General features: G+C 44.9%; 1 protein-coding gene across 3 annotated transcripts in view; it reads right to left on the reverse strand.

The window, feature by feature from the left end:
• The window catches only part of TNR (tenascin R), a 425,799-nt gene that overhangs the window by 51,612 nt on the left and 349,742 nt on the right, over nt 1-24,445 (reverse strand). For all 3 annotated transcript variants that reach the window (XM_033199012.1, XM_033199011.1, XM_033199013.1), the window contains 3 exons: nt 22,411-22,561; nt 17,174-17,443; nt 10,527-10,712 (listed from right to left, as the gene is read on the reverse strand). In XM_033199012.1, the coding sequence (XP_033054903.1) occupies nt 10,527-10,712; nt 17,174-17,443; nt 22,411-22,561 (607 nt within the window). The remainder of the gene's footprint in view (nt 1-10,526; nt 10,713-17,173; nt 17,444-22,410; nt 22,562-24,445) is intronic.

The raw sequence follows: 24,445 nt of genomic DNA on the forward strand, positions 1-24,445 counted from the left end.
CCAGCACTCCCTGGCATTCCTTGGCTTGTAGTTGTGTCACCCCAGTCTCTGCCTCTGTAGACACATGGCCTTCTCCCTGTGTGTCTGTGTCTTCCCCTCTTCTTATAACCACACCAGTCACATTGAATTTAGGGGCCACCCTAATCCAGTATGACCTCATCTTAACTCTACTGCATCTGTAAAGACCTTATTTCCAAATAAGGTCACACTCATGGGTTTGGGGTGGACATGCATTTTGAGGGGACTGTTATTCAACAGAGTACATCATCTTTTTATAAAAAGAAACTGTGGCACGGAGTAAGTCTGTGACCAGCTAGAGATGCCCGCTGGCTTCTAGTCTCAGAGTTCAGGGCTTTTAGGAGGAATGGGATGTCCTATTACTTCTTCCATCACACTGGCTTCTCAGGGCAGCTGTGATTTCTCTGGAATCCCTGATTTTGATTGGAAATACTTTGAGCAACATTTCTTTAACAAATGGCTTGGCTTGGCCAAGAGGAATGCTGCCTGGCAGCCAGGGAGTTCTTCATCCCCTTCCTCAGTAGGCTTTTGTGCAGTCCATGCAATAAATGTTGCTTAAGCATGGCAGAGCTTACCAGGCCAGTTTCCCTCCCAGGAATGCAGTCCTGAAGCCGTCTGGGTAGGCATTCGAATCAGCCCTCTTTCTTTTCTTGAACCAGCTCACTTTCTTTCCCAACCCTGGATTCTTTCTTTCTCTAAAGTGGCAACACCAGTGGAGGTAAACTTTGAAGTTTGACAGCCTTTGACATCTGACATATCTATGTTTATATTCAGTCTCTTCCACCTTTTACCTGTGTAATTTTGATTACTTAACATCTTTGAGCCTCAATTTCTGAAGAATGAGAATAATAACAGCATCTATATCAGAGGGTCATCATGAGGATTATATGAGTCCAGGTGTTTAAAGTCCAGTGCCTGGATCTTACTGGTAATAGCTAATATTTTATTACTTTGCACAGAGAACTATTCCTGGATTTTGAGTACTTTTTTTTTTTTTTTTGTGAGTAGTCTCATCAACTACAAAAAGTAACCCAGGCAAGTACAGGCTGTTCCTGGGTACACCTGTTGTTATTGGTTTGCTGGGGCTTAGCCTGTTGGCTCTGTTGGAAACCAGTGATTCAGGGAGTCCAGGTGGCTGTGAGGACCTTGCCCCTGGCTGGGCCAAGTACCTAGCTCTAGATTGAGTGGGTGATTGCAGTACCTCCAGATCCATTTGAAGCACAGATTTATCTCTATCAATATGTTCAGTGAGTCCCAGGTACATCCTTGGTTGCAGAAATGAGATTACCTTTGGGACATAAACTATTTTTATCAGGCAACTGATTGAGACCTTCAATTGCCTATAATGAAGTAGAAATTCTCCAACATAGATGAAGGGTGACAGATCGAGGGAATAAGACAGAAATTATACGCTGCCAAACAGATCTAACATGTAACATTTTCATCCCAGTTTCTTATTTATGAAGCTTAAATGAAATGTTCAATAATTTACAATGGAATCATCTTCTCCCAGAAAACTGCAGAGCAGAATTTAAAGCATTCTCTTCCCAGGTTTTCTGTCTAGAGGATGGAAAAGTGGGACTCGCATAGGTTTGTGTCTGCTGCTTTCCTTTGATTTTCAGCAGCTTTCTTCTATGCTACAAGTGAATTGTTGCTCTTTGCCAGCAGGTAAAATATAGTTCTGCTGAAAAAAAAAGCCACAAGTATCCAAGGCATAGCCAGTGCACCTATATATCAGCACTCTGAGTACTCCTAGGGATTTCTCACTTTTTAAAGACCCCATTGCTCTTTATCAATGCCCCCTTTATCTCTCCATCCAACTCCTGCAAGTGGTAACATATAAATGGCCCTGTTCCCTTTCTTAACAATAGCACGGAAAATTCATCCCATAGGAAATCACTACTCTCCATTCCTTACAGAACTTTCTTTGTTCAGGTTGGAGGTTGATGCTTTTCTCAACTCTTTTACCTCACACCCATTCTTCTTGGAACCTCTAAAGCACAGTCATCCACTCAGCAAATATTATTAAGGGCCTCCTTTGTGTCAGGCACAAGGTGGTGTGAGCTAAACAAGACATTAGCCTTGCCCTTTTGGGGATGAAAAGGAATCTGTGCTAAAAAAGTAAATTAATTATTTAGTGAGCACCCATAATATGCCAAGCATTAAGCTACATGGAAAAGAATAATGACAAAGGGGAGGGAAGAAAAAGAGAAGTAAAAAAGTTTTGAGTGTCTGATGATAAAGAGTTATGCAATTATAACTGAGCTTCTTAAATATTCACATGTTATTTAATTTCCCTGCAGTGCTACTGATAGGGTATTTTAGATAAGCGAACAGGAGCTCTAAGAAATCTATTCCGGCCGGGCGCGGTGGCTCAAGCCTGTAATCCCAGCACTTTGGGAGGCCGAGACGGGTGGATCGCGAGGTCAGGAGATCGAGACCATCCTGGCTAACACGGCGAAACCCCGTCTCTACTAAAAAATAGAAAAAACTAGCCAGGCGAGTTGGCGGGCGCCTGTAGTCCCAGCTACTCGGGAGGCTGAGGCAGGAGAATGGCGTAAACCCGGGAGGCGGAGCTTGCAGTGAGCTGAGATCCGCCACTGCACTCCAGCCTGGGCGACTGCGAGACTCCGTCTCAAAAAAAAAAAAAAAAAAAAAAAAAAAAAAAGAAATCTATTCCTTGGCCAAGGTCACACAACTATTACATGATAAAACTAGGTTTGGGAGACTGAGATGGGCGGATCATGAGGTCAGGAGATCAAGACCATCCTGGATAACACGGTGAAAACCCATCTCTACTAAAAATACAAAAAAATTAGTTGGGCGTGGTGGCGGGCACCTATATATAGTCCCAGCTACTGGGGAGGCGGAGGCAGGAGAATGGCATGAAACTGGGAGGCGAAGCTGGCAGTGAGCCGAGATCATGCCACTGTACTCCAGCCTGGTCAACAGAGTGAGACTCCATCTCAAAAACAAAACAAAACAAAACTAGGTTTGGAACCCAAGTCTCTTGTTTTTTCTGACACATCATAGCATGGTTCCCATCCCTGAGTCTTACAGGACAGGAGGAGGGAGCAGATTAAGCAAATTGGAAATTGAGAGTGATGTGGTACCTATTATAGTTTGGATGCTTGTCCCTTCCAAATCTCATGTTGATTGGCATCCCCAATGTTGGCTGTGGGGCCCAGTGGGAGGTGCTTGGGTCATGGGGGTAGAACCCTCATGAATGGCTTGGAGCTGTGCTCGAGATAGTGAGTGAGTTCTCGTGAGATCTGGTTGTTTAAAAGTGTGTGGCACCTCCCCCGAGCCCTTGCCGCCTCTCATTGTGTGATGCGGGGGCTCGCCCTCTGGCTTTCCCCATGATTGTAAGCTTTCTGAGGCCCTCACCAGAAGCAGATGCTGGCGTCATGTTTCCTGTACACCCTGCAGAACTGTAAGCCAGTCAAACTTCCTTTCTTTATAAATTACCCACCCTCAGGTATTCCTTTATAGTGATGCAAATAGACTAATGCAGGAGCAAAGCAGGGGCTGCCAACTAAGAGGAAAAGATCAGCAAGGGACTAAGAGGACACAATCAGCAGGGAGAAGATCAGCATGGGCCGTAATAGGCAGATAAGTCTTTCCAGAGAAGGTATTTGAGTCAGAACTTAAAGCTGGCTAAGATAAGGAAAGATAGAGGGAAGGAAATATGGAATTCTCTAGTGGTCAGAATGGGGACATAATGAGCGTTCATAGATTAATGAGGGCTGGAGAGGAACAGGAGCTAGCACACTCTCACCTGCAGTGCAAGGACTGTGGTAATAAAGGCAGAATGACTTATTTAGCCCTGTTTTGGAATGCCTGCTGTTGCTAGCAGAGAAAATGGTAGGGAGAAGGAGGCCCAAGGAACTAAGATTGCTGTCTCTTGCTAGCGAAAACATGAATAAGATACTTGGGGTCTGCGGGCTTGGTTGGGCTCAAGTGGACATGAGGAAATATGGACTCTTTCCATCTTTAAATCCCTAGGATCATCTACCAAGTGTCTGTGAAGCTCAAGTCTATGAAACCGAGGTTAGGGGTGTGATTGGCCCTAGTGCACTGGGTGCCTACCTTCGTGGAGAGGGACAAACTGAGGACCCTGTCCCCAAGGAACTTGCCGTCAATCTGCAGTTTTTATAGTGATTATGTTATTATTGTTAATTTTCATATTGGTTTCCTCACTAGACTCTTAGGTCTTTGGGTCAAAGATTTTATTTTTTTTCAGTATGTAGTATAGTGAGAAAACATGCATAGAAGCAGCATGGCGGTGGTGGCAGTAGCGGTGGTGGTGGGGAGCGTTGGGGAGACTCTGAAGAGAGGATATCTGGACTGGGTTTTGTAGGATCCATGGACATCTGGTGGCAGGGAGGGCATCCCAGACAAAGGAAACAGGGCATGCAAAGGCAGCTCTGGCAAAATAATTCATGAAAACCCAGGGACTAATATAAGGTCCCTCACAGAGAAATTTCCCATCAGTGGAATTTGGAGACCAGAGGTTTCATAGGGGAGATATGCAGAGAGGATCTTTGGAGAGCCCCTGAAATCACACCAGATAGACACCAATCTACTTTTTAGTTAAATGGAGATCTGAGCTCCCAGCCTCCCCACACTTATCTCTTTGGATAATGACAGGTGCATCTTCAGGGTTCCTGGAATGAGTCAGGCTTTCGAGGCCTTTCCCTGCTTTTTTCATGTGCATGATGTTCAAGTCTCAAGAGAAGCAGCCAATTCCATCCTGATTTAAAGGAAGGGACTAGCCTAACAATCCCATTTTTGATAGGAAAAATAATACTTCTAAGGACTGTTCTCAGATGGAGCTTTCTTATTGCTGGTGGAATTAATGAGAAACAAAGCTCATCAGCCTTGTCCTACAGGAGCATCCCTATTCTGGGTTGTTGCTGTGAACAAGTACTCCCTGCTGAGGAAGTGGAAGCTGAAGCTGAAATAGTCCCATCTGGCTTTTCCCCTGGGCCCCTTATCCCCAGCCTTTAAGACAAATAAGGAATAGGCCCTGTATGTCCCAGCTCCGTGAGGAAGAGGTACGTGGAAGCCTTTGTCCTTTCTTTCCTCCACTTCTACTTGGGTCTCTGCAGCCCACTCCCCACCTTCCCGCCCCTGGAAGGTGACACCATGTTTGGTGGGTGCCTTACCAAAGTGACCACTTGGGGTCACTGTGACTTCGCCCAAAGGAGGCTGAGCACTATCTGGCCCAGGCCCCCAGGCCCTGTGCCTGGTCCTTTCCTCCTCAGAAGAGCTGCAGGGCGTTGAAGGTCTGGTGCTGGGTTTGGTGTTTGTGCACTGGCCCATCAGGGAGTGCAGACAGGGCGAGGTGGACATCGAGTGTCGTGGTCAGTGCTGACTCGCCAGCTGGACTCCCTCTGGAGTCTCAGATTTCTTCTCCTGCAGACAAGCACATGGCCTGCCAGTGTACCCTGAGGAGCCCACCTTCTCACCACTAGACCCCCATTGAGGCCAGAAACCTTGAAGGCAGCAGCTCCCAAAGCATGATCAGGACGTGCTTACAGGTGTCAGCCTAGTGTGTGTGAGTGTGTGTAAGTGTGAAGGTATATGAACTTGTAGTGTATATGTATGAGTACATGAGCATGTGTGGTGTATATGACTGTCAGTGTGTGCATGTGTGTATGTGTGTGTGAGTGTGTATGTGCTTAAGTGTAAGTGCAAGAGTGTGTAGGTGTGTTTGTGTGTACATGTGTGCATGTGGTGCATGTGAGTGCATCATGTGTGACTGGCTGTAAGTCTCTGTTTTCTTGCAGTCCTATGTTGTATCACATCTGTAGAAACTGTCAAGCTTCTGGATTTCCTAGGCCCTGTTGGCAATTTTTCAGCTTGTCAACTGGAGATCGAGATAGTCCTGGTCCAGGGAGAGGCAGCAGGTTGGCAAGTGCCACCATGAGGCCCACAGGCAGGTGCCCTGTGGAGTGGGTGAGGGGTGCAATGAACAGGCTTTGGGTGGTTGTGAGAGCATGATGATCCTGTGACCACATGGGCCTGGCTCGTTTTGCCTTATTTCCTAGTCATGAGAATCCTCAAGGATCCTAGGCTTCTGTTCATGAGGGAAGACCAGGTGAGAGAGTGTGGATGGCTGAGGGCAAGTCCCCTCCCCTACTGCAAAAACACAACCACATGCCTTTTTGATGACAGATTAGAGCAGTCACCTTGTATACAAAGGCCAGAGTAGTGTTTATAATTTGCATTAGTCCCAGGCAGGGAAGTTGATGTTTTTGGCTAAATTGCAATCAGCAACTAAAAATCTTCTCCCTCCCCTCTCTCTCTCTTTCCCTCCCTCTCTCTACTTGGAGTTTCCTAAATTATTTCTTTTTGTTGTTCTTGTTGCTGCCCAGAAAGCAGAGTGGTATTGTACCCTGTTACATGGTGCCAGGTTCTAATCTTGCTGGTAAGGTGTGTAACACTCAAGGACCCCTTTGGGACTATAGGTATGGTGCACAGGCCAAACAGACACCATACAGGCTAAGTGACTGAGCCTGAGACAGACTTATTAAGGACACAGAAGCCACCAGAGCAGAGAGCAAAAGTCATTGCAGACATTGAGTCTATTGTTCAGAAGCAAATTCATATCCCAGAAGGAATTCTCTGGACATTGCCTACAGAGAATAATGGGGGGCAGGGGAGTGTTTCGAATTTTGGGCCCCAGCCTGGACTCTGTGTGGCAAAGGGCAACATTTGTAAAGAGGGAGGTCGAGAGGGGGTACTTGCTGCCAGCCAGCCCTGGGAATGTCTCAGAGACCAGGAGAGTCAGGAATGTGGATTCCACAGCAAAGAGGAAAATGGTGGACTCAGAGACAAGGGCTCCTGCAGGGAATGGCAAATACAGGTGCCACAGAGCTTTAAGGGTTGAGAGTCAATAGCGAGAGTAAAGGGGGCCTGACGTTGTGCCTGGAAAAGGCCAAGCAGCCATGGCTTCAGGTCTGAGCTTTGTGAGGTTCAATACCAATAAAAAATCAAATGGGTATTGAGTGCTTGCTGTGTGCCAAGTTCCATCTTAAGTGCTTGAATAGGGTTATATGTATGATTTCATTTAATCCTCACAACAACCCAATGAGGTAGATAGGATGTCTTTCAGGTGCGAAAACTGAAGTGCAGGAAATTTAAGAAACTTGTTCAAGGATGCACACTTCATGAAGCTGGTCTCACCCCTGAGTGGGGTGACTTCCAAAGCTGTGCCCTAAGTGAGTTTCATGGATTTCCTTGAAGCAGGGGTCCTAAAATGCAGGCTTTGAGTTGGTAGTTCTCGGGAGAAGAGGCCTCCAACGTCTCTGGGGGTGATGCCTGGGCTGCTGGTGGCTGCACCATGCTGTGGGAGGCAAAGTTCTAAACCACTAGGCCACCTGGACTAAAGGAGGACATCCTAAACAATCCAGTAGCTCACAGACCTCCTCATCTCTTTCTTCTTCACCACTGCCATCCACTTACTGAGTAGTTTGTTGTCAGAAGCACTACCTTAAGCTCGTTAAATGTATGGTCTCATGAACGCCTCATGATGGCACTGTGGGGTCGGTGGTATCAGTCCCCTTTAACAGATGAAGAAACAGAGGTTTAGAAAGATTCAATCAACTGTCCCAAATCACACAGTAAGTGGCAAGCCTGGGTACAGAGTTGAAAGTCTAGGCTCTTAGCATATTGCACAGAGCACAGCAATCAAATCAAACTGAGTCTGAACACAGGTGTTGGAGGCTGAAAAACTTAACTTTTTAGGCTCCAAGTTGGAGAGTGAGGGAGAAAGCACAATGTTTTAGAGCCAAAGTCAAACTTCTCCCTTTTGTTCCTTTCTCTTTTTCATGGCTCTCCCTTCTCTTCCCCCAGATGCCTCAGCAGGAGAACCAACAATCCTTGCAACTAGCATCTCAGCGAGTACAGATACACTTGATTTCCTTATGTGCCAATAATCCCTTCTTAAATTATGTTAAGCTATTTGCCTTTATAAATCTCCCCAGCAGTGAGCTCCCTGAGATAATTGTGTGTAATATATAAATGTAATGTAATATATATGTTTGAAATGTTTTAAGTCTGACTGTAACAAAAAATCAACCTATTTAAGCCCCATACTCAATAATAATTTTCCCATCCCTTCTAGGTCTGTGGCATTTAAATTTGGACTGTCCCTTACATTTTACTTCTTTAGTGGAAGCAGCCATGGAAGGGTCACCTTCTGACTGGTACTCAGAAGGAGTGGGTTTGAATAACAGCTGTGCCCCTTGCTAGCTTTGTGAACTTGGACAAGTTTTCAAACTCCATGAGCCTCAGTTTCCTCATCTGTAAAATGGGAATGCTAACCATACCCACCTCATGAGGTGGTTGTGAAGATTAAAGAAGTTATAACTGTATGAGGGTGCCTGGAATAAGACAGATGATCTGTGAGTGTCGAATGTTTTTTTTTCCCAGTAGAGGGAAATAAGAACTAGGACGTGTCTGGGTTTTCTGTCTCTGTGACGATTTCATGGTGCATCCTCCATCTGAACAGTTAGCCATTGATTTTATATAACTGCTAATTACCAAATTAGCCTGCGGCTCTAGGCAGGGATGGGCTGCACTTAGAATCAGTTCCCTTCTGTATCATTTCAGTTTTTGTGTTTTTTTGGGGGGATTTAGCTTAATTTTTGTGACTGTTTCAAGCTCTCTGCGAGGCCCTATGCCAGCTGGTCTATCCTTTCTCTGCCTAATTCACCCCTGTTAATCCGCTTGGTCAGCATATCTTCCGATCTCCTTGCTGTGCCTTTAGGAGTGCGTCTGTCTGGAAAAGGCATTTATTATATTTACTTTAACTGGCTGTATTTGGCAAGGCGGTTTGGGATTTCAACTTGGGAGGAAAACTGCTTTGATTATACTGCCCTTGTTTACTGTAAGTGCTCTTTGCTGTGTATCCCTTGTCTACCAAGACAGCAAATACTTTTGTAGGAATCCAAGACACAAACTAAACAGAATCTCTGTCTGTGAGCACACTGGCAGCTCCTGGTCCACGACTGTTCTGCACAGCATCTCCTTCATCTGAAAACCGCGCCCCCATTTCCAGTCTTCTACCCTTTGGTGAGTTTGGGAAGAGAGGTTTTCTTGGATGGGTGAGCCAGAGGCCCCAGGAGTGGTGTTGACTGGGTCTCACACTCCCAGGGAACAGGGAACGCTTCCCAGCCAGGTATCATTGTGACCAAGGACACTGCCTTAGTCCATGCCATCATCATTTCCCTTTGACTCCAGCAACAGCCTCCTAACCAGTCTTCCTGCCTCTGACCTTGCCCTTCTCTGTACAATCCAGTCATTACATCACCTTTCTTAAAATCCCTCAATGACTCTCCATTGCCCTTAAGAATAAACCCAAACTTTTCACAGGGTGCATATGGCATGACTCGGCTCTCATTTTATCAGTGAACTCTTGCAATCCATGCCCAAGTCGTAGTGAACTTTTGCAGTTTCATTCATTCATTCGGGAAATGCTGAACTCTGAGATTCAATGATGAGCAAAACCAAATATGGTGCAATGTTCGCAGAGATTTAGGGTGGAGACTGAGAGTCAAATAATCATGCCACACATGTAAAATGATAACCTGAGGAGTGCTAGGAGGTGAGTGGAAACTGGCAAGATGAGGCTGCTGGACAGAATGAACTGACCTCTTCCAGGAACCAAACAGGCTCCCCGAAGTGGGAAGTAACCTGGGAGTGGAAGGGAAAGTCTGCATCGGCTAGATGAAGAGGTTCCTATCAGACAGAGGGAACAGCATTTGCCAGCCCTGTAGCAGGAGGGAAAACGTATTTGAGAAATGGAAAGAAGCAGACTTATGGGCCTGGAGCCCAGAAAACACCAGCATATGTGGGTGGGACGTGAGTCTGGAGAGGGCAGGGGAAAACCAGGCAGGGCCTGGTGTCCATACTAAGGGTCTGGGCTTATCCTAAGAGCAGTGGGAAGTCCCTGGAATATCTGCATAGTGCAATGGCATAATCAAAAATGTACTCTGAAAAAGTTACTGGAAGGCCAGGTGCAGTAGCTCACACCTGTAATCCCAGCACTTTGGGAAGCCGAGGTGGGTGGATCACCTGAGGTCGGGAGTTTGTGACCAGCTTGACCAACATGGAGAAACCCCATCTCTATTAAAAATACAAAATTAGCCAGCCATGGTGGCAGATGCCTGTAATCCCAGGTACTTGGGAGGCTGAGGCAGGAGAATTGCTTGAACTCAAGAGGCAGAGGTTGCAGTGAGCTGAGATCGTGCCATTGCACTCCAGCCTGGGTGACAGAGAGACTCTGTCTCAAAAAAAAAAAAAAAAAAAAAAGGAGATGTTAGTGGCTTAGAACAGGTGATGGCAGTACAATGGACAGTACTAGACATATGTGCTAGGCACTTAGGAGATGAGATCAATAGGAATTGGCCATGGGTTTGTAAGGTGTGTGGGTTGGGGAGAGAACTGTGAGGGTGTAGACTCAGCAACCAGCATAACCCTAAGAGATAGGTCTTACTCACCTGTCAGGGTGGTCCTGGTGGTTGGACCAATGCCCTTGGGGACCAGTATCTCGTGATATTGCTCACCCGCCAGGGTGCTGTACACAACCTTGTACTCCTGAACTTCGGCCTCACTGTTATCCCACTCGAGGTCAAGGCTGGTTGCTGTGCGAGAACCAACTCGCAAGTTCTTGGGGGCATCAATCTCTACAAATAGACAGACATCACCAACATCACACATGATAATGTAATGTACATTTGTGGTGTATCTTGAACTCTGAAAAGATTGGCGGTGACAGCCCACACCCCCTGACCCTCTGGCTCACATTTGAGTGAACACTGTGGCTACCCTTAGCTTTTTGGTCTGCCATGACAAATTCCTTGGGCAGGTTAGAGTGATACTTGGGAGCTGGAGATCAATACACTTTATGCTTCCCCCATTTCCATTCAAGAGTTCCAGTGGCGTTCTATAAACCAGCCAACATCATAAGCTTAAAAACAAAACAAGGGAAACCCCAGTAGGATCAGAGCCAGCTCCCGAGTGATGGAGATGGAATAGAACAATATCAAATTTGACTGCTAAACAAAAAGACTGTTGATTTCAAGATTTTGAAGTGTAAGGTGCCTTCCTCTGTGTTTACCTGAATAAACACAGCTATAAAGGTAAGACATATATGGACGATGTGATGTAGCAGAAATAATATAGGCTTTGGAGTCAGACTTCAGTTTGATCCCCAGCTCTGACATCTTTGGTAATGGAACCATGAGCAAGTCTTTTAACCCTGCTTGGCCTTGATGGCCACCTCTGTAAAAGGGACAAATAATACCAACATTTCAGGTTGTTGCATGGATTAGGCAATCCATGGACAGTACACAGCATGATGCCCTGTACAAAAATAGGTGCCCAAGGCCTGGGCTGGCTTCCTGTTGCCACTGAAGCTTTTCCTGAGTTCCATCAACCCCAGTGCTTGTTCTCTGGGGTTGCCACAAAAAGACCACGGGGATACTGCTTTTTTTCTCCCAGGGCTGGCTATCTCTTCAAGCTTCTTTGGGCAGAAACAGCATAAATAACTTACAGTGCAATAACGTGCTGCCCAGAACAACTGTCACTTAAAACATTTAAAATAGTTCTTGCCTTTGACACTTGAATTTAACTTTGGAGTGAACTAGCCATTCGTTCTGTGAAAACCTCGAGTGGACTGTTTTAATTTGCAAATGCAAGGCAAGTTTCCACCAATTGTTCTTGTGGAAGACTGAAATGCTGTGAATCAATCTGAGTGCAGAGGCTTCGGAGTGAGAAGTGTTCTGTTTAGCGATGTAAATTGGGTGAATCTTTTAGCAGATTTATGTCTCTGCAGCTTGTTTTCCCAAGAAATGTTTCCTCACTCACTGTACTTTAGCTTGCCAGATACTATGTATTCTTGATGTGTTATGTGTGCTATTTCTCTAGCAGTTGGATGGAGAGAGGCGCTTGGATAGATGGGCATGTGGAGGAACACCTGCCCTTGCATTGTATGCCCCTAAATTTCATGCAGGAGGAGAGGCTGGGCAAAGGGACTGGACTGGGCTTGAGGTGTGCAGCTCAAACTGAACTGGAGCAAAATTAATTTAGGTTTAGGGTTAAGGTTGAGACTTCTACCTAGTGCTCTTCACAACTAAAAACCCAAGCCTTGGAAATGTTAGAGAATGCTTTGGGGTTTTCTTTTTTTTTTCTTTTCTTTTCTTTCTTTCTTTCTTTCTTTTTTTTTTGGTATTTTTGATCACAGTGGTTGTGGCCTGTGGATTAAGGGGCAGTGTTGTCTCTGAAGGGACCAGACACCTCCAATGTCAATGATCCTGAGAGAAGTCAATCCTGAGAATGAGGTCTGGAAAGACGGTTGTTAGAGCTAGGATGAAGTGAAATTGTTTGCTCCCTCTGGCCTTGAAGTCTGACCTCTAGGAGAGAGGGGCCACTGAGGGCACCCCTGTAGGTGGGAGCTGAGCTGTTCTCTGCAACGTCAGTCAGTCAAGAGCAAGGCAAAGCCAGATGTCTAGTGGAGGTCGTGTGGAGAGACTTGAGACTATGGAATAGACATGTCTAGTCTCTAAAACATAAATTAGATTAAGTAATTCCCTTGCTTAGAACTTTTCTGTTGCTTCCTGTTACAAACTCCTAATTGTGGCCGGCAGGGCTCTGTGTGATCCAGCCCTGCCTGCTTCTCAGATATCACCATGTACGACTTCTATGCTTATTCGTTGTGCTCCAGCAATATATTGCTTTTTTTCTACTCTTGAAACTCATCAAGTTTATTCCTACCTCAGGACCTTTGCACTGGCTTCTGCCTTTGCCTGGAATGTTCTCCAGATCCTCACATGGCTTAGGTCATCTAGGTCTTAGTTAAAACGTCACCTTCTCAGAGAAGCCTTTTCAAACTACTCGATTCAACATGGTCATGCCTCTGTATCATTCATTTCACTTTTCATCATAGTACTCATAATCAAAATAATTTTGGGTGTTTATTTTCTTCTGCCTTGTCCAGTTTCTCCACTGGAATGTAATTCATGTGAACCAGGATCTTGTCTATCTGTTTATTCTGTAGCCTCAGTGCCTAGAATAGTTCTTGGCACCTGGTAGGTGTTCGATAAACATACATCAAGTTTTAGAAAAGTCCTGTTAAGTATTTCAGCTGTGGAGCATTGAGATGCTTGGGGTGAGAAGGTGCAGAAGAAAGGATAGCTTTGAGTGAGGGTGCTGGCCTTGTATGAGCAGGAAGCCCTACTCTGCTCTTTGCAGCCCGATTCTTGGCTGAGGTGCAAGTGCCATCCAGCTTGAAACTGAAAGAACTCTCTGAAGAGTCCTAGAGTGGCATCACTTCCAAGCAGGTAGGGGCTTGAACTGTTGGGACTTGGATGTTCCTATTAGTTTCCCAGGACTGCCATAACAAGGCACCACCAACTGGGTATCTTAAATAATAGAAATTATTGTCTCTCCGGGCATGGTGGCTCACACCTATAATCCTAGCACGTTGGGAGGCCGAGGCGGGCAGATCATGAGGTCAGGAGATCGAGATCATCCTGGCTAACATGGTGAAACACCTTCTCTACTAAACATCCAAAAAACTAGCTGGCCGTGGTGGCGGGTGCCTGTAGTCCTAGCTACTTGGGAGGCTGAGGCAGGAGAATCGCTTGAACCTGGGAGGCGGAGGTTGCACTGAGCTGAGATCATGCCACTGCACTCCAGACTGGGCGACAGAGTGAGACTCCATCTCAAAAAAAAAAAAAATTATTGTCTCACAGACAATAGGTCAAGGTGTCAGTAGGGCTGCTTCCTTCTGAGGGCTGTGAGTGAGAATCTGTTGCATGCCTCTCCTAGCTACTAGTGATTTGCTGGTGATCTTTGGCGTTTCTTGGCTTGTGGAAGAATCAAGAATCATTCCGATCTCAGCCTTCATCTTCACCATGGTATTCTTTTTGTGGGCATGTCTGTCTCTAGGCCCAAATTTCCCCTTTCTATAAGGACATAGTCATATTGGATTAGGGCCCACTCTAATGACCTCATTTTAACTTGATTATCTGCAAAAACCCAATATACAAATAAGGTCACATTCACAGGTATGGGGATCAAGACTTCAATGTCTTTTTATGGAACACAATTCAACCTATAATAGCAATAAAGAGAAATCTGGGGTATTCAGGTCAAAAGAGCAGCCTCTGGTTGACCAGATGCCCTGGTGCCTGTGCTTGGAACCTTGAGGGAATCTGCTTAAAGAGAAGGCCTCCAGAGGAGAGAAATGGTGCCAGGAGTTCCCTCCTGAGGGCAACTGAAACCAGAGCTGCTGAGGGCAGGGAGGGGTTTTGGAGATTGGCCTCTGGGTTTTCTGGGCTGGCTTCTCTCCAATCACAGGCTGTAGTGTGCTTTGTTCAGGGTTCTTTCCTCTTTCAGAACAGCTCTAAGACCCAAGCAAATATCCTACTCACCATGCAGGAAGCAAATCTCTGCTTTAATTGCCTGTGCACTGCTAGTGTCAGAGCCATCACCTGGAAAAGCACTTTGGTTAATTTGAATTTAAGCGGAGCTCTCAAATGACTGAGGGCCTCATCGCGAGGGTCTGGGTACCCTCTCATCATTTAACTGGCACCTGCCAAACCAGGCCTGGAGAATCTGTCTGCAATGCTGTTTGCATCTCCTCATCCCTTCTTTCCCCTCACCCTCCTCCAGCAGAGGGGAGCATATTTGAGGTGTAGGCTGAGGCTGTATTGAGAAGTCAGCCGCCTGACAGCTGCCAATCCACCAGGCAACTTGAAACAGAAAACCATGTAGCAATGAACTGAAACTCAGGGGGAGCTCCTAGGAGGCAGAATGTAATTGTCTTGATCGGAATTTTCCTGGGCCACCAGCCAATCCTGCTTCCATCTTGTCGACCTGAACATCAAGAATTTGGTTTTCATCACGCTTCTTAGGAGCCCTCCTCTCCTTTTTTGCCGCTTCAAACTCCTTATCAGAGCAGAGCACAAAGAAACCACTTTTCAAACAAAACTATCCTGAAATTAAGAAAAGGATGCAGGACTCGTTGTCCACAGACAATACCACCCCCCTGAGCAAGTGGTATTGTGGAGGTGGGAAATGAGAAGCTGACCTAGAATTAACCAAGAAGGGACATGAACGTCTTTGGTTAAGTGAGGAAACAGAAGGGAAAAGAAATGGGCAGAATTTAGTTCATTGTTTCAAGGTGCACATTTGGTCATTCAGGATCCCAAGATATGTTCAGTAAAAATCCCACTGGGGCCGGGCGCGGTGGCTCAAGCCTGTAATCCCAGCACTTTGGGAGGCCGAGACGGGCGGATCACGAGGTCAGGAGATCGAGACCATCCTGGCTAACACGGTGAAACCCCGTCTCTACTAAAAAAATACAAAAAAACTAGCCGGGCAAGGTGGCGGGCGCCTGTAGTCCCAGCTACTCAGGAGGCTGAGGCAGGAGAATAGCATAAACCCGGGAGGTGGAGCTTGCAGTGAGCTGAGATCTGGTCACTGCACTCCAGCCCGGGCGACAGAGTGAGACTCCGTCTCAAAAAAAAAAAAAAAAAAAAAAATCCCCACTGGGCGCCCCCTGGGTGAGAGGGTGGCATCTAGCCCAGGAGCTGGAGAGAAAACCTAAAAGAGTATTTTTCAGAATCAAACCTTGCCTTCTCCATTTTGTCAGTGTCTGCATTTGCTCCTTTTTAACGGGAAAGCTCTTCCCTGCCCTTGATGTTTCCTAGGCTCTTGTCTCTCTTTTGCTGGAGAAAATGAGCTTACCTAAATGGTGAGTTTTGCAGCAGGACCTGGGTATTGTCCTTCTGTTCCCCTCTCTTGTGGGACAGGTTGTTCCAAGTGTTCAGGCCTCTACTTGTTCCTCCATGCTGTAAGTCCTACCCTGGGTAGTCTCCCAACTTCTGCCATATGGAGAGACTTGCCCAGGTCCACAGTGGCCATCCAGTTTGCAAACCCATCTGGCCATGACGCTAAGTTACATGCGGCAATCTAGGGGACATTTTGGTGTCCATATGTTTCACTTTTTGCCAATTTATCAATTGATTTTAAACCCAGTGGAGCACAGGGGTGTTATTTATTGATTGAATCTTCTTGAAAACCCTGGACTCATTCCATTCTGTGGCAGGCTCTTATGCCACAATCTAAGGTAGAATTCTTGAATTAGTGATTCTTCAACTTTACCCCACCCGAAGATGCTGGTCTTAGATCTTACAGATGTTATCAGTTTTCTTTGATCCCTGGGTCAACTTGGAGTTGGCAGAGATATTATTTGACATGTGACCACCCCAAGGCAAAGAGGATGAGACTAAGAATCCAGATGAGAGACACAATCACTAATCTGATCACAGGCCCTTATTTACCTAATCAGGGTGCCAGGAAGCCCATCCTTTGGATGGTGCCTGTCCTACTAGCCCACTAGCTGGCCAGACTGATGGGCACTGAGAAAGTCAGGGAGCAAGTCACCTTGAGGTCTGGCCTTTCCCAACTGTTGGCAAAGCTCTAAGAGTCCCAGTGGCCTTGAGAATGTGGGGGTGGGTGGTCACCATAGCAAGGCAGGTTTTACATGGGCTTTATTAACTTCCTATCTGTGGGAATCAGCCTCATATGAGCCTTACTGCCATTACTTACAGGGTGAATCACAGAATTGGTCAGAAGGTCTGCTTAGAATTGTACAGGTTGGGCTTGGCATAATGCCAATGCACACCATCATGGTGGTGTAGTCATTGTAGGTTTATAGAATTTTTATGATAATTTTCAGCAAATGGTAAGAATGTGTCTTGAAAAAGAGATACCTTTCCTGAATTCTCACAAAATTGCCATTTGAACTAGCAATACGGATGCTTGCACGTATTCAAGACAAACTTGTCATTTTACAAACGGGAAACCTGAGGCCCATGGTGGGGAAGGATTTATATCAAGCACAGATCTAGCTGCCAGTAGAGGTAGGATGAGAAGCTAGTTTTCCTCTCCTAGTGAGGGTGTGCTGCTTTTTCTCTATGCTGGACATCTCTCACTTCCTTCTCGCAGTGTCTGTGACAAGGCTGATGCTCTGACATACCTCATCTCATTCCTAATACCCCTCTTGCTGTGATGATACCACTGGCTGGCTCCACCCCTCTTTCCCTCCTTGTGCCTCTCTCCCTCACCACAGCCTTACCTGTTGTGAACTGAGTGGTGGCAGAATCACTCTCGTTGGTCCCTCGGACAGCACTGACTGACACCTCGTAGCGGGAGCCGGGCCGCAGGGCCTGCACTGAGTATTGGCTCAGGGGAGGCTGCAGCCGGAAGGTGGTCCTCCCGCCTTCCCCGCCTACCAGGCCGTATTTCAAGAGAATGAAATCGACTTTGGCTCGAGGGGGGATCCACTCCACAAAAGCCACGGTGTCAGAGACATCTCGAACCAGGATTTGCGTGGGGCCATCAATGACTGAATGAGAAGGATCAAATAGAACAAAAAGTTTGAGTGAGAAATAAACCTTGGGCGTCAACTCTCTCTTTTCCTCCTTATGGAAGTCTGGTCAGTCAGAGAGAGGATGGGTATTATTATTGCATTTTACAGATGAGGAAAATGAGACACAGTAAGATGAAGTATCTTTCCTGAGGACATGCAGTTTGCCTTGGTTCCCCTGAATTTTGGTCTAATTGTTCTTTTACCAGGCTGTAGTTTTCAGGTGATGGCACTTCCCAGTCTGAGCAGGGGAAGGGCACTTGCTGGCTTGAAAGAGTCGGCCCTGTTTCTTTCTGGAGGTCATGGGACAGAGAATTGAGAACTGGGTTTCTGGCACGTTTCTGCCACTCAGCTCTCACCTTCTTTGAGCCCTGAGGAAAGACCTAGGAAATGACCAGACTGCCTAAACATCCAAGACTTCCAGCTTGGTTGCCAAAGAGGTCATAATGAGTATTCAAAAGATGTCCCTGTTCAGCCACTCTAACAGCCCAGTCAACACAGTTACTAAGACCATTTAAAAACCAACAGACACTTGCATTTGAGGACATGAAACATGCCTTCTGGGTAAACTTGCTCCTCTGGATGAAAGGATAAAAAGGACCCCAGCTTTGGAATAGCCTCTTATGGGTCATTTTTCTCCATCTGTTCTGGCATATTTCTACACCAGAAGGGCATTACAGTCACCTCTTCCAGGTTCTCCAGTATATGTCCCTCATAAGCCCTAGCCTCTGGCACTGTGCAGGTCAGGGCAATACCTGGAAAGTTGGTGGATTTCCTGCAGGGCCCACCACCTGTGACTCCAGCACCCACTTGAGGTTCTGTTCGTACTAAATTAGATAATGGGGAGGTGAGGGAATGTAGAAGGAGAAAGAAAAAGAAACAGCCAAGTGAGGAGAATAGGAAACGGTCTTCTCAACTTCTCATGGGATGTCTGCATGGCCAACATGCTCTTGCCTCCATGTTTTCATTTATTATTGGGGCTAGAGCCAATTATTAACCCTTCTGGCTGGAGCCGATTATTAACGTTAATATTCTTTAAGGATTTGGAACTAAAACCAGAACTCTGGTTCTCTAATTAGCCTGTGTTGGACCATGCAGAGCCAGAGCCGGTGTGGCCATTTTCTACCATTCTGATACTGGTATAGAAACCATTTGATCTGGAGAAAAGGGAAAGGAGAGAGGGAGAGGGAAACCAGTGGCCATGCAGAGTTTCTAGAAAGATATATGGAATAATTTGATTCTTGTTGTTCCACTTTCTGGTGCAAGTCTTTTGTGAGGCCCAGATGCATTTCTGGCCCTGGGATTCCCATGAGACACTCTGTGTCCTTCCAGTAAATTTTCTATTCTGCTTCAGCTGGTTTAAGTAAGTCTCTCTTCCTTGTTACTGGAGAGCCTTGACTAAGACTTGTTTCTATCCAGTCCACTCTGGCCCACCTCCTACTCTGTCTCCAAAATGAAGTTTCTCCCTCAGGACTGTCTTAGACTGACCTTGAGTCTCTCAGTTTTTCAAGGTTGAGCCTTTCCCTTGGGTACTCCTCCCTCTTTCTGGGTCTTAGCCTAGTCCTGTTCTCTCTTAAGCTGCTTAGGACTCTTGGTCCAGCACCAGCTAAAATGAAAATCACCAGACCACTTGGGTGCCACATGGTTTGGAGTTAAAATGAACTCCTGGTTTTCATATTTGAGGTAGTAATGTGATTTAACAGAACATATCCAGCTTCTTTTCAGCATGTTGCACTTGGTGGTTTTTAGATAACTTAGGCCTTTTACATTTAATTTAACTTAATTATGAAATGGGGGAAGTGGCCTCCTAGGTGCTGTGTAAGCTTGATATCTGAAGCATAGTAGATACTCAATAAATGTGTGTCGAGTAAATGAAATAAATGGAAAATCTTCTTTATCCATGAGAAAGAAGGGGAAGCATTTCAATAAACTGTAGCTTTTTGGGGAAAAAAAAAAAAAAGGTGTCAGGGAAATGCAACTGACCACAAAAGGCTTTTGTCCTTCAACTCTTTAAATCCAGAAAACCCTAATCATAATGGATTGAACATATTAAAATGTGATTATGTAGCACAAAGGGCTTTAGCTGTGGGAGGTCTTGTAATTTGCCTAGAAGAAGGCAGCCTGAGTGCCTGATGAGGACACAGAGCTTCACAGTAGGGGCAGAAGGAAATAATTAAACAATCGTTTCCTAAAAACAGCACACAGGACTGGGAGCCAACCGTCTTTTTCATAGCCACTCTTGGATTCTGCCCTTTCGTTGGCCACTTGGTAGCAATGTTCCATTCCAATCAAGGAGGTATCAACTTGCTTTCAGCTTTGGTCCTAATGTCTAAATAAACACAACCCCTGCTCAAAAAGTAAACTAGAATAAATGTTTTTCCATTTCTTCATGATTCTGTAGATGATGTCAAAATATTAAGGACATTTTTTCTTAAATGAAAATAATTCTGCCTAGCTTTACCACAAATTTCTAGATCTGGAATTTTAATTTTAATCTTAAGGAACTGCCAAACCCAAAAATACTGCAAATGTTATAAGAATGTGATTTGACTATAAGACTAAGGCAAGGCTGGATTACCTTCTCTATGATCTCTCAATATTCTAGGAGAAAAACATTCCTTAACTGCAACATTTTCTATCCTCTTATGAACCATCTTCTCCTTTTAGCCTTTTGTCTTTTACTAATACTTTCTTAATATCAAATCACAGGAATAATTTGGACACCTTGAAACATTTCATATCAGAAGAGGAGAAGCTGCACCTGCTATTGTTGGGCTCACCCCAGGACACCCCAAAGTTTGGCACCTTGGTGTGCCGAGTGCTTCGAATTAAAGAGGAATGAAAGAGCTTCAGAAATAGCCCCAGAAGCAACAAGGTTTTTCTGACCATCTGCAGTCCTTCCGTCTCCTGACCCTTCTCCCCTTGAAGTGATTAACAGAAATCAGAATTCCTCTTCCTCAAGGCAGGTCATAGAAACTAGAACTCCTCTTCCCCAAAGCAAGCCATAAAACCTAGAAAGGTCACTTTTTCCCTCCTCCCTTCTCCTTTGAGGACCCTCATTCCAGTGGGGTCCTGCCCCATCGAGGAGGTGGAGAAGAAATGCTTCACAGAGAGGCCAAGAAGAATCTGAGCAGACAGGCCTTGCTAGGTCTCCCCTTTAGACTATTACCATTAGATCATAGCCATTTGTCCATTTACATTTCTACATGGCTGTCCATTCTTCCTCAAACCTAAGCATAAAAACAGACAATATGCCCCACGTCTTTGGGTCCTCATTTCTGAAGGCTCCTGTGTCACGTGAAACTTTGATTAAATAAATTTGTTATGCTTTCTCTTGTTAACCTGTCTTTTGTGATAGCAGTGTTGTATATGGTGAGTGAGCAAGGGCATCACACCTTTCTGCCCCCAAGTTATGAAATGTCAACTCTTCAGTTTACAGCATAACCTTGGGGAACAGAGCTGTGGAAAACCTCAGCCACCAGCCTTCTGGAGGGATTCCTACAGAGCACTTTAGGTTTTATGGTTAAAAAACATACTCTGGATCAGAGTTTCTTCTAAAACATACTTTTTGGATTAGACAATGTTTTGAAAGCTTTTTGGGTGGTAAACTTTTTTTTTAAAGGACAAAAATCTTAACTGGATGTACAAAATATAAAACAGATCAAAGTGGAGCTGTCCTGGTTGGAGGCATGGAAGAAAGAGTAATTAGAGGTCTGGCTCTCCACTGGATTCTAGCCTTGAGGCACTGCCATAGAACCTTGGTGCATTAATGGAACACAAGCTACTACCACAATAGTTCTGAACCAATGTTTTCTAAGCTGAGCTTAAGCCTCGGCACCTGATGCTGTTTGGTTTGTATTCAATAGCGGAGCATGAATTACTAATCTGTAAACGTAGTCTCATTACATTGTGTTGTGGGTCTCATTTCTGGTCAACTCAGCCTTTTGTCCTGAACTTAAAACTGGCTGTCTGGTACATCAATTTCTGTTTATGAAAAACACATAAAGCTGTACCAATAGTCACCTATCTCAATTTCTGTTACTGACAGGGAAAGTTGCTTAGCCTCTGAGTTTCAGCTCCATCAACAATAAAACAAGAACCAAAACTTATGCCAGATGCTATGTATAACTTTCAAGACATTCTTGGTGAGGACACACATTGATACATCACAATAGCTAATTTACAGCATTGAAGTTGAACATTCTTTGTTAGCTAAGGAAACAATAAGGCAAAATATGACAATTAATGAATCAATCCTTGAAATATAATAATCTTGAATGAGGTGAACTGTGGGATGAAATAATAATAGACTTAAGCCATCACCTTGAACAGTGACCCAACCCATACCTCCTTACTTTTGAATGACTTGTTTCCACCACTTTCACTTCTGAGTATGTTCTGAGTATATGTGTGTATACCAAGTATTGAGCATTCACTCTCATCAGCACAGAGCTGATCGCTTTGTGTGCTTTATCTAATTCCATCCTCATATTAACTTAATGAAGGAGGTACTCTTGTTTATCATAAATTATTCTTGCTTATCTTGTAAAATAAATTGAGGTTTGGGAAGGTTCAGGTGACTTTCTCCAAATATCATCACAGGTAAGAGTGAGTCAGCTCTTGCTGCTTCCAAAGCTCATTGACACCAGGGGCTGACAAATGAGGCTTCTTCATGAGTAAGATCAGAATAAATATAATGGAAATATTAAAAAAGAATTGTCTCCATGAAACACTCTCCCAGATGTCAGTGCTTGTAAGGATGAGTAATAAGGAAGATGATGAGCTAAGCATCTGGTAGAGTAGCTCCATCGCCAGGTACCAGAATTGTCCCAGCTCTGGGAGAAATTCTAGCACCTCTTTTGTCTCTGCACTCCTTGGGGAATTCTGTGGTTCTTTTCCGAGTGACCTAGTAGCCAGCTCTAGGGAGAAGGGTTGGAGGCACTCACCTGTGGAGACGCTGGCCGAGGTAGGGGGGCTCCGGGCCTGTTCTTTCAGAGCCACCACATTGACAATGTATTCCTCCCCAGGCTTTAGTCCCGTCTGGTTAAAGGACGTAACATCACTGGGGACCTGAGCAATCACTCCCCCTTCATTGTTCTGGACAGTGGGGAGAAGCAGAGAAAGCAAAAGAGAAAAGTCACTGGGAGAGAAATCTGATGAGAGAAAGATAAAGGTGTGGAATACTAACTGTGGGCTGTGAATTTAAAATAGGGCGAAGTCTCTTGCCTCCTTGCTGACAGCTGAGTATCTGGGGCCAGAAATAACTCCCCATGGACTCCACAAGAAAGAAACCACCCTATGAGGATTTGGCAAATGGAAGGTCAATTTTTAGGAACATTTCTTTCAGCTCTCCTGAGTTTGCTGAGTTTGCCAATAAAAATTAGTCATGAGGTGGTGCAGATTGGCTTTTGCCAATGATCAAATGTTTGATGGTTACGGTTAACATTCATCAGAGCTTTTTGGCATTTATCGTAATGAACATGCCTCTGGTTATTTAGAAGAGGATAGTCATGTGTGTTTGTGTGTAAACATCTTTATATACACACACAACACATGTCAAACTAAGACATTGCCATGAGATAATTGTTTATGAGCCAGAGCTAATATTTTGCTATATCTGGAGTTTCTCATGGTGTTACATTCAGTGTGAATCTGTCAATGTCTCGTTTCCCCTCCACCTAGATGAATTAGGACTCAGTGAGACAACCAAACATGAAGTACAAAGAAAGGAAAAAGGAAGCTTGGAAAAAGAGAATAACAAGAAGCAAAGAAGGAGACAAGAGGGAAGAGACAATGAGAAAGAGTAATTTCACAAGATTGAATCTAGAATTTATTATTTATTATCTATCTTTCTATCTTATCTTTCCCTCTCTCTTTCTCTCCATATACTTTCTATGAGTGTCCTTAGAAGTGGAGAAGACAAGAGGGCCTTTTTTGGAGGGCACTGCCATTCTCCCCTATTCTTTGGCCTCTATTTATGGTACCCAGGGTGCCTTATATGTAATTTATAGCTATACTCTTATAAATCAGTGTCATGAATGCCCCCCAGTGGCCTCAATGTACAGATCACAGCAGTTATTAAACCACGTGGCCATGCATTTGGCCTTGGCATTCCCTGGTCAGCTTCTCTTTTAATTAGAGTTTTACATATTGGACACATGTAACAGTAGAACCTGGCATAACTTTTTCTTCCTGAACAACAAGGTGACTTGATTGTTCCAATTGTTATATAACTCATTTGCCTGCTATATTTTATTTATCATTTTAACTTAAATAAGACATATTTGTACAGATGTCTGTTTAGATATATTTACCTTGCTGTGAATGTGACTATGATATGACTGTATCCACATAAGAGAATGGGGCATACAGGTTTAGTGAATAGAGCCCTGGGATAGGAGGTGGAGGCCCAGGTACTCATTTTAAGCCTGTCACCAACTAGTTGTATGATGTCCTTCAAGTTTTCTGAATCACAGTCTCTATAAATTAAACTAAACTAGATGTAAAATGAGGGGTCCTTCAAGTTTTCTGAATCATAGTCTCTATATATTAAACTAAACTAGATGTAAAATGAGGGGTCGTACCCTGTGAACTTGAAGGTCTTTTGTAATTCTAACAGTTCACGGCTCTAAGAATTTTGGAGTAAAAGAATGGTGAAATAGTCTTGTTAGCCAAAAATGTATCATTTGTCATTAAGTCTGATGAATGGCTAAAAAATGTTCTTTGAGGCCGGGCGCGGTGGCTCAAGCCTGTAATCCCAGCACTTTGGGAGGCCGAGACGGGTGGATCACGAGGTCAGGAGATCGAGACCCTCCTGGCTAACACGGTGAAACCCCGTCTCTACTAAAAATACAAAAAACTAGCCGGGCGAGGTGGCGGGCGCCTGTGGTCCCAGCTACTCGGGAGGCTGAGGCGGGAGAATGGCGTGAACCCGGGAGACGGAGCTTGCAGTGAGCTGAGATCCGGCCACTGCACTCCAGA

The sequence above is a fragment of the Trachypithecus francoisi genome, unplaced genomic scaffold (assembly GCF_009764315.1).
Source record: "Trachypithecus francoisi isolate TF-2019V2 unplaced genomic scaffold, Tfra_2.0 Lachesis_group5, whole genome shotgun sequence".
Lineage (NCBI taxonomy): Eukaryota > Metazoa > Chordata > Mammalia > Primates > Cercopithecidae > Trachypithecus > Trachypithecus francoisi.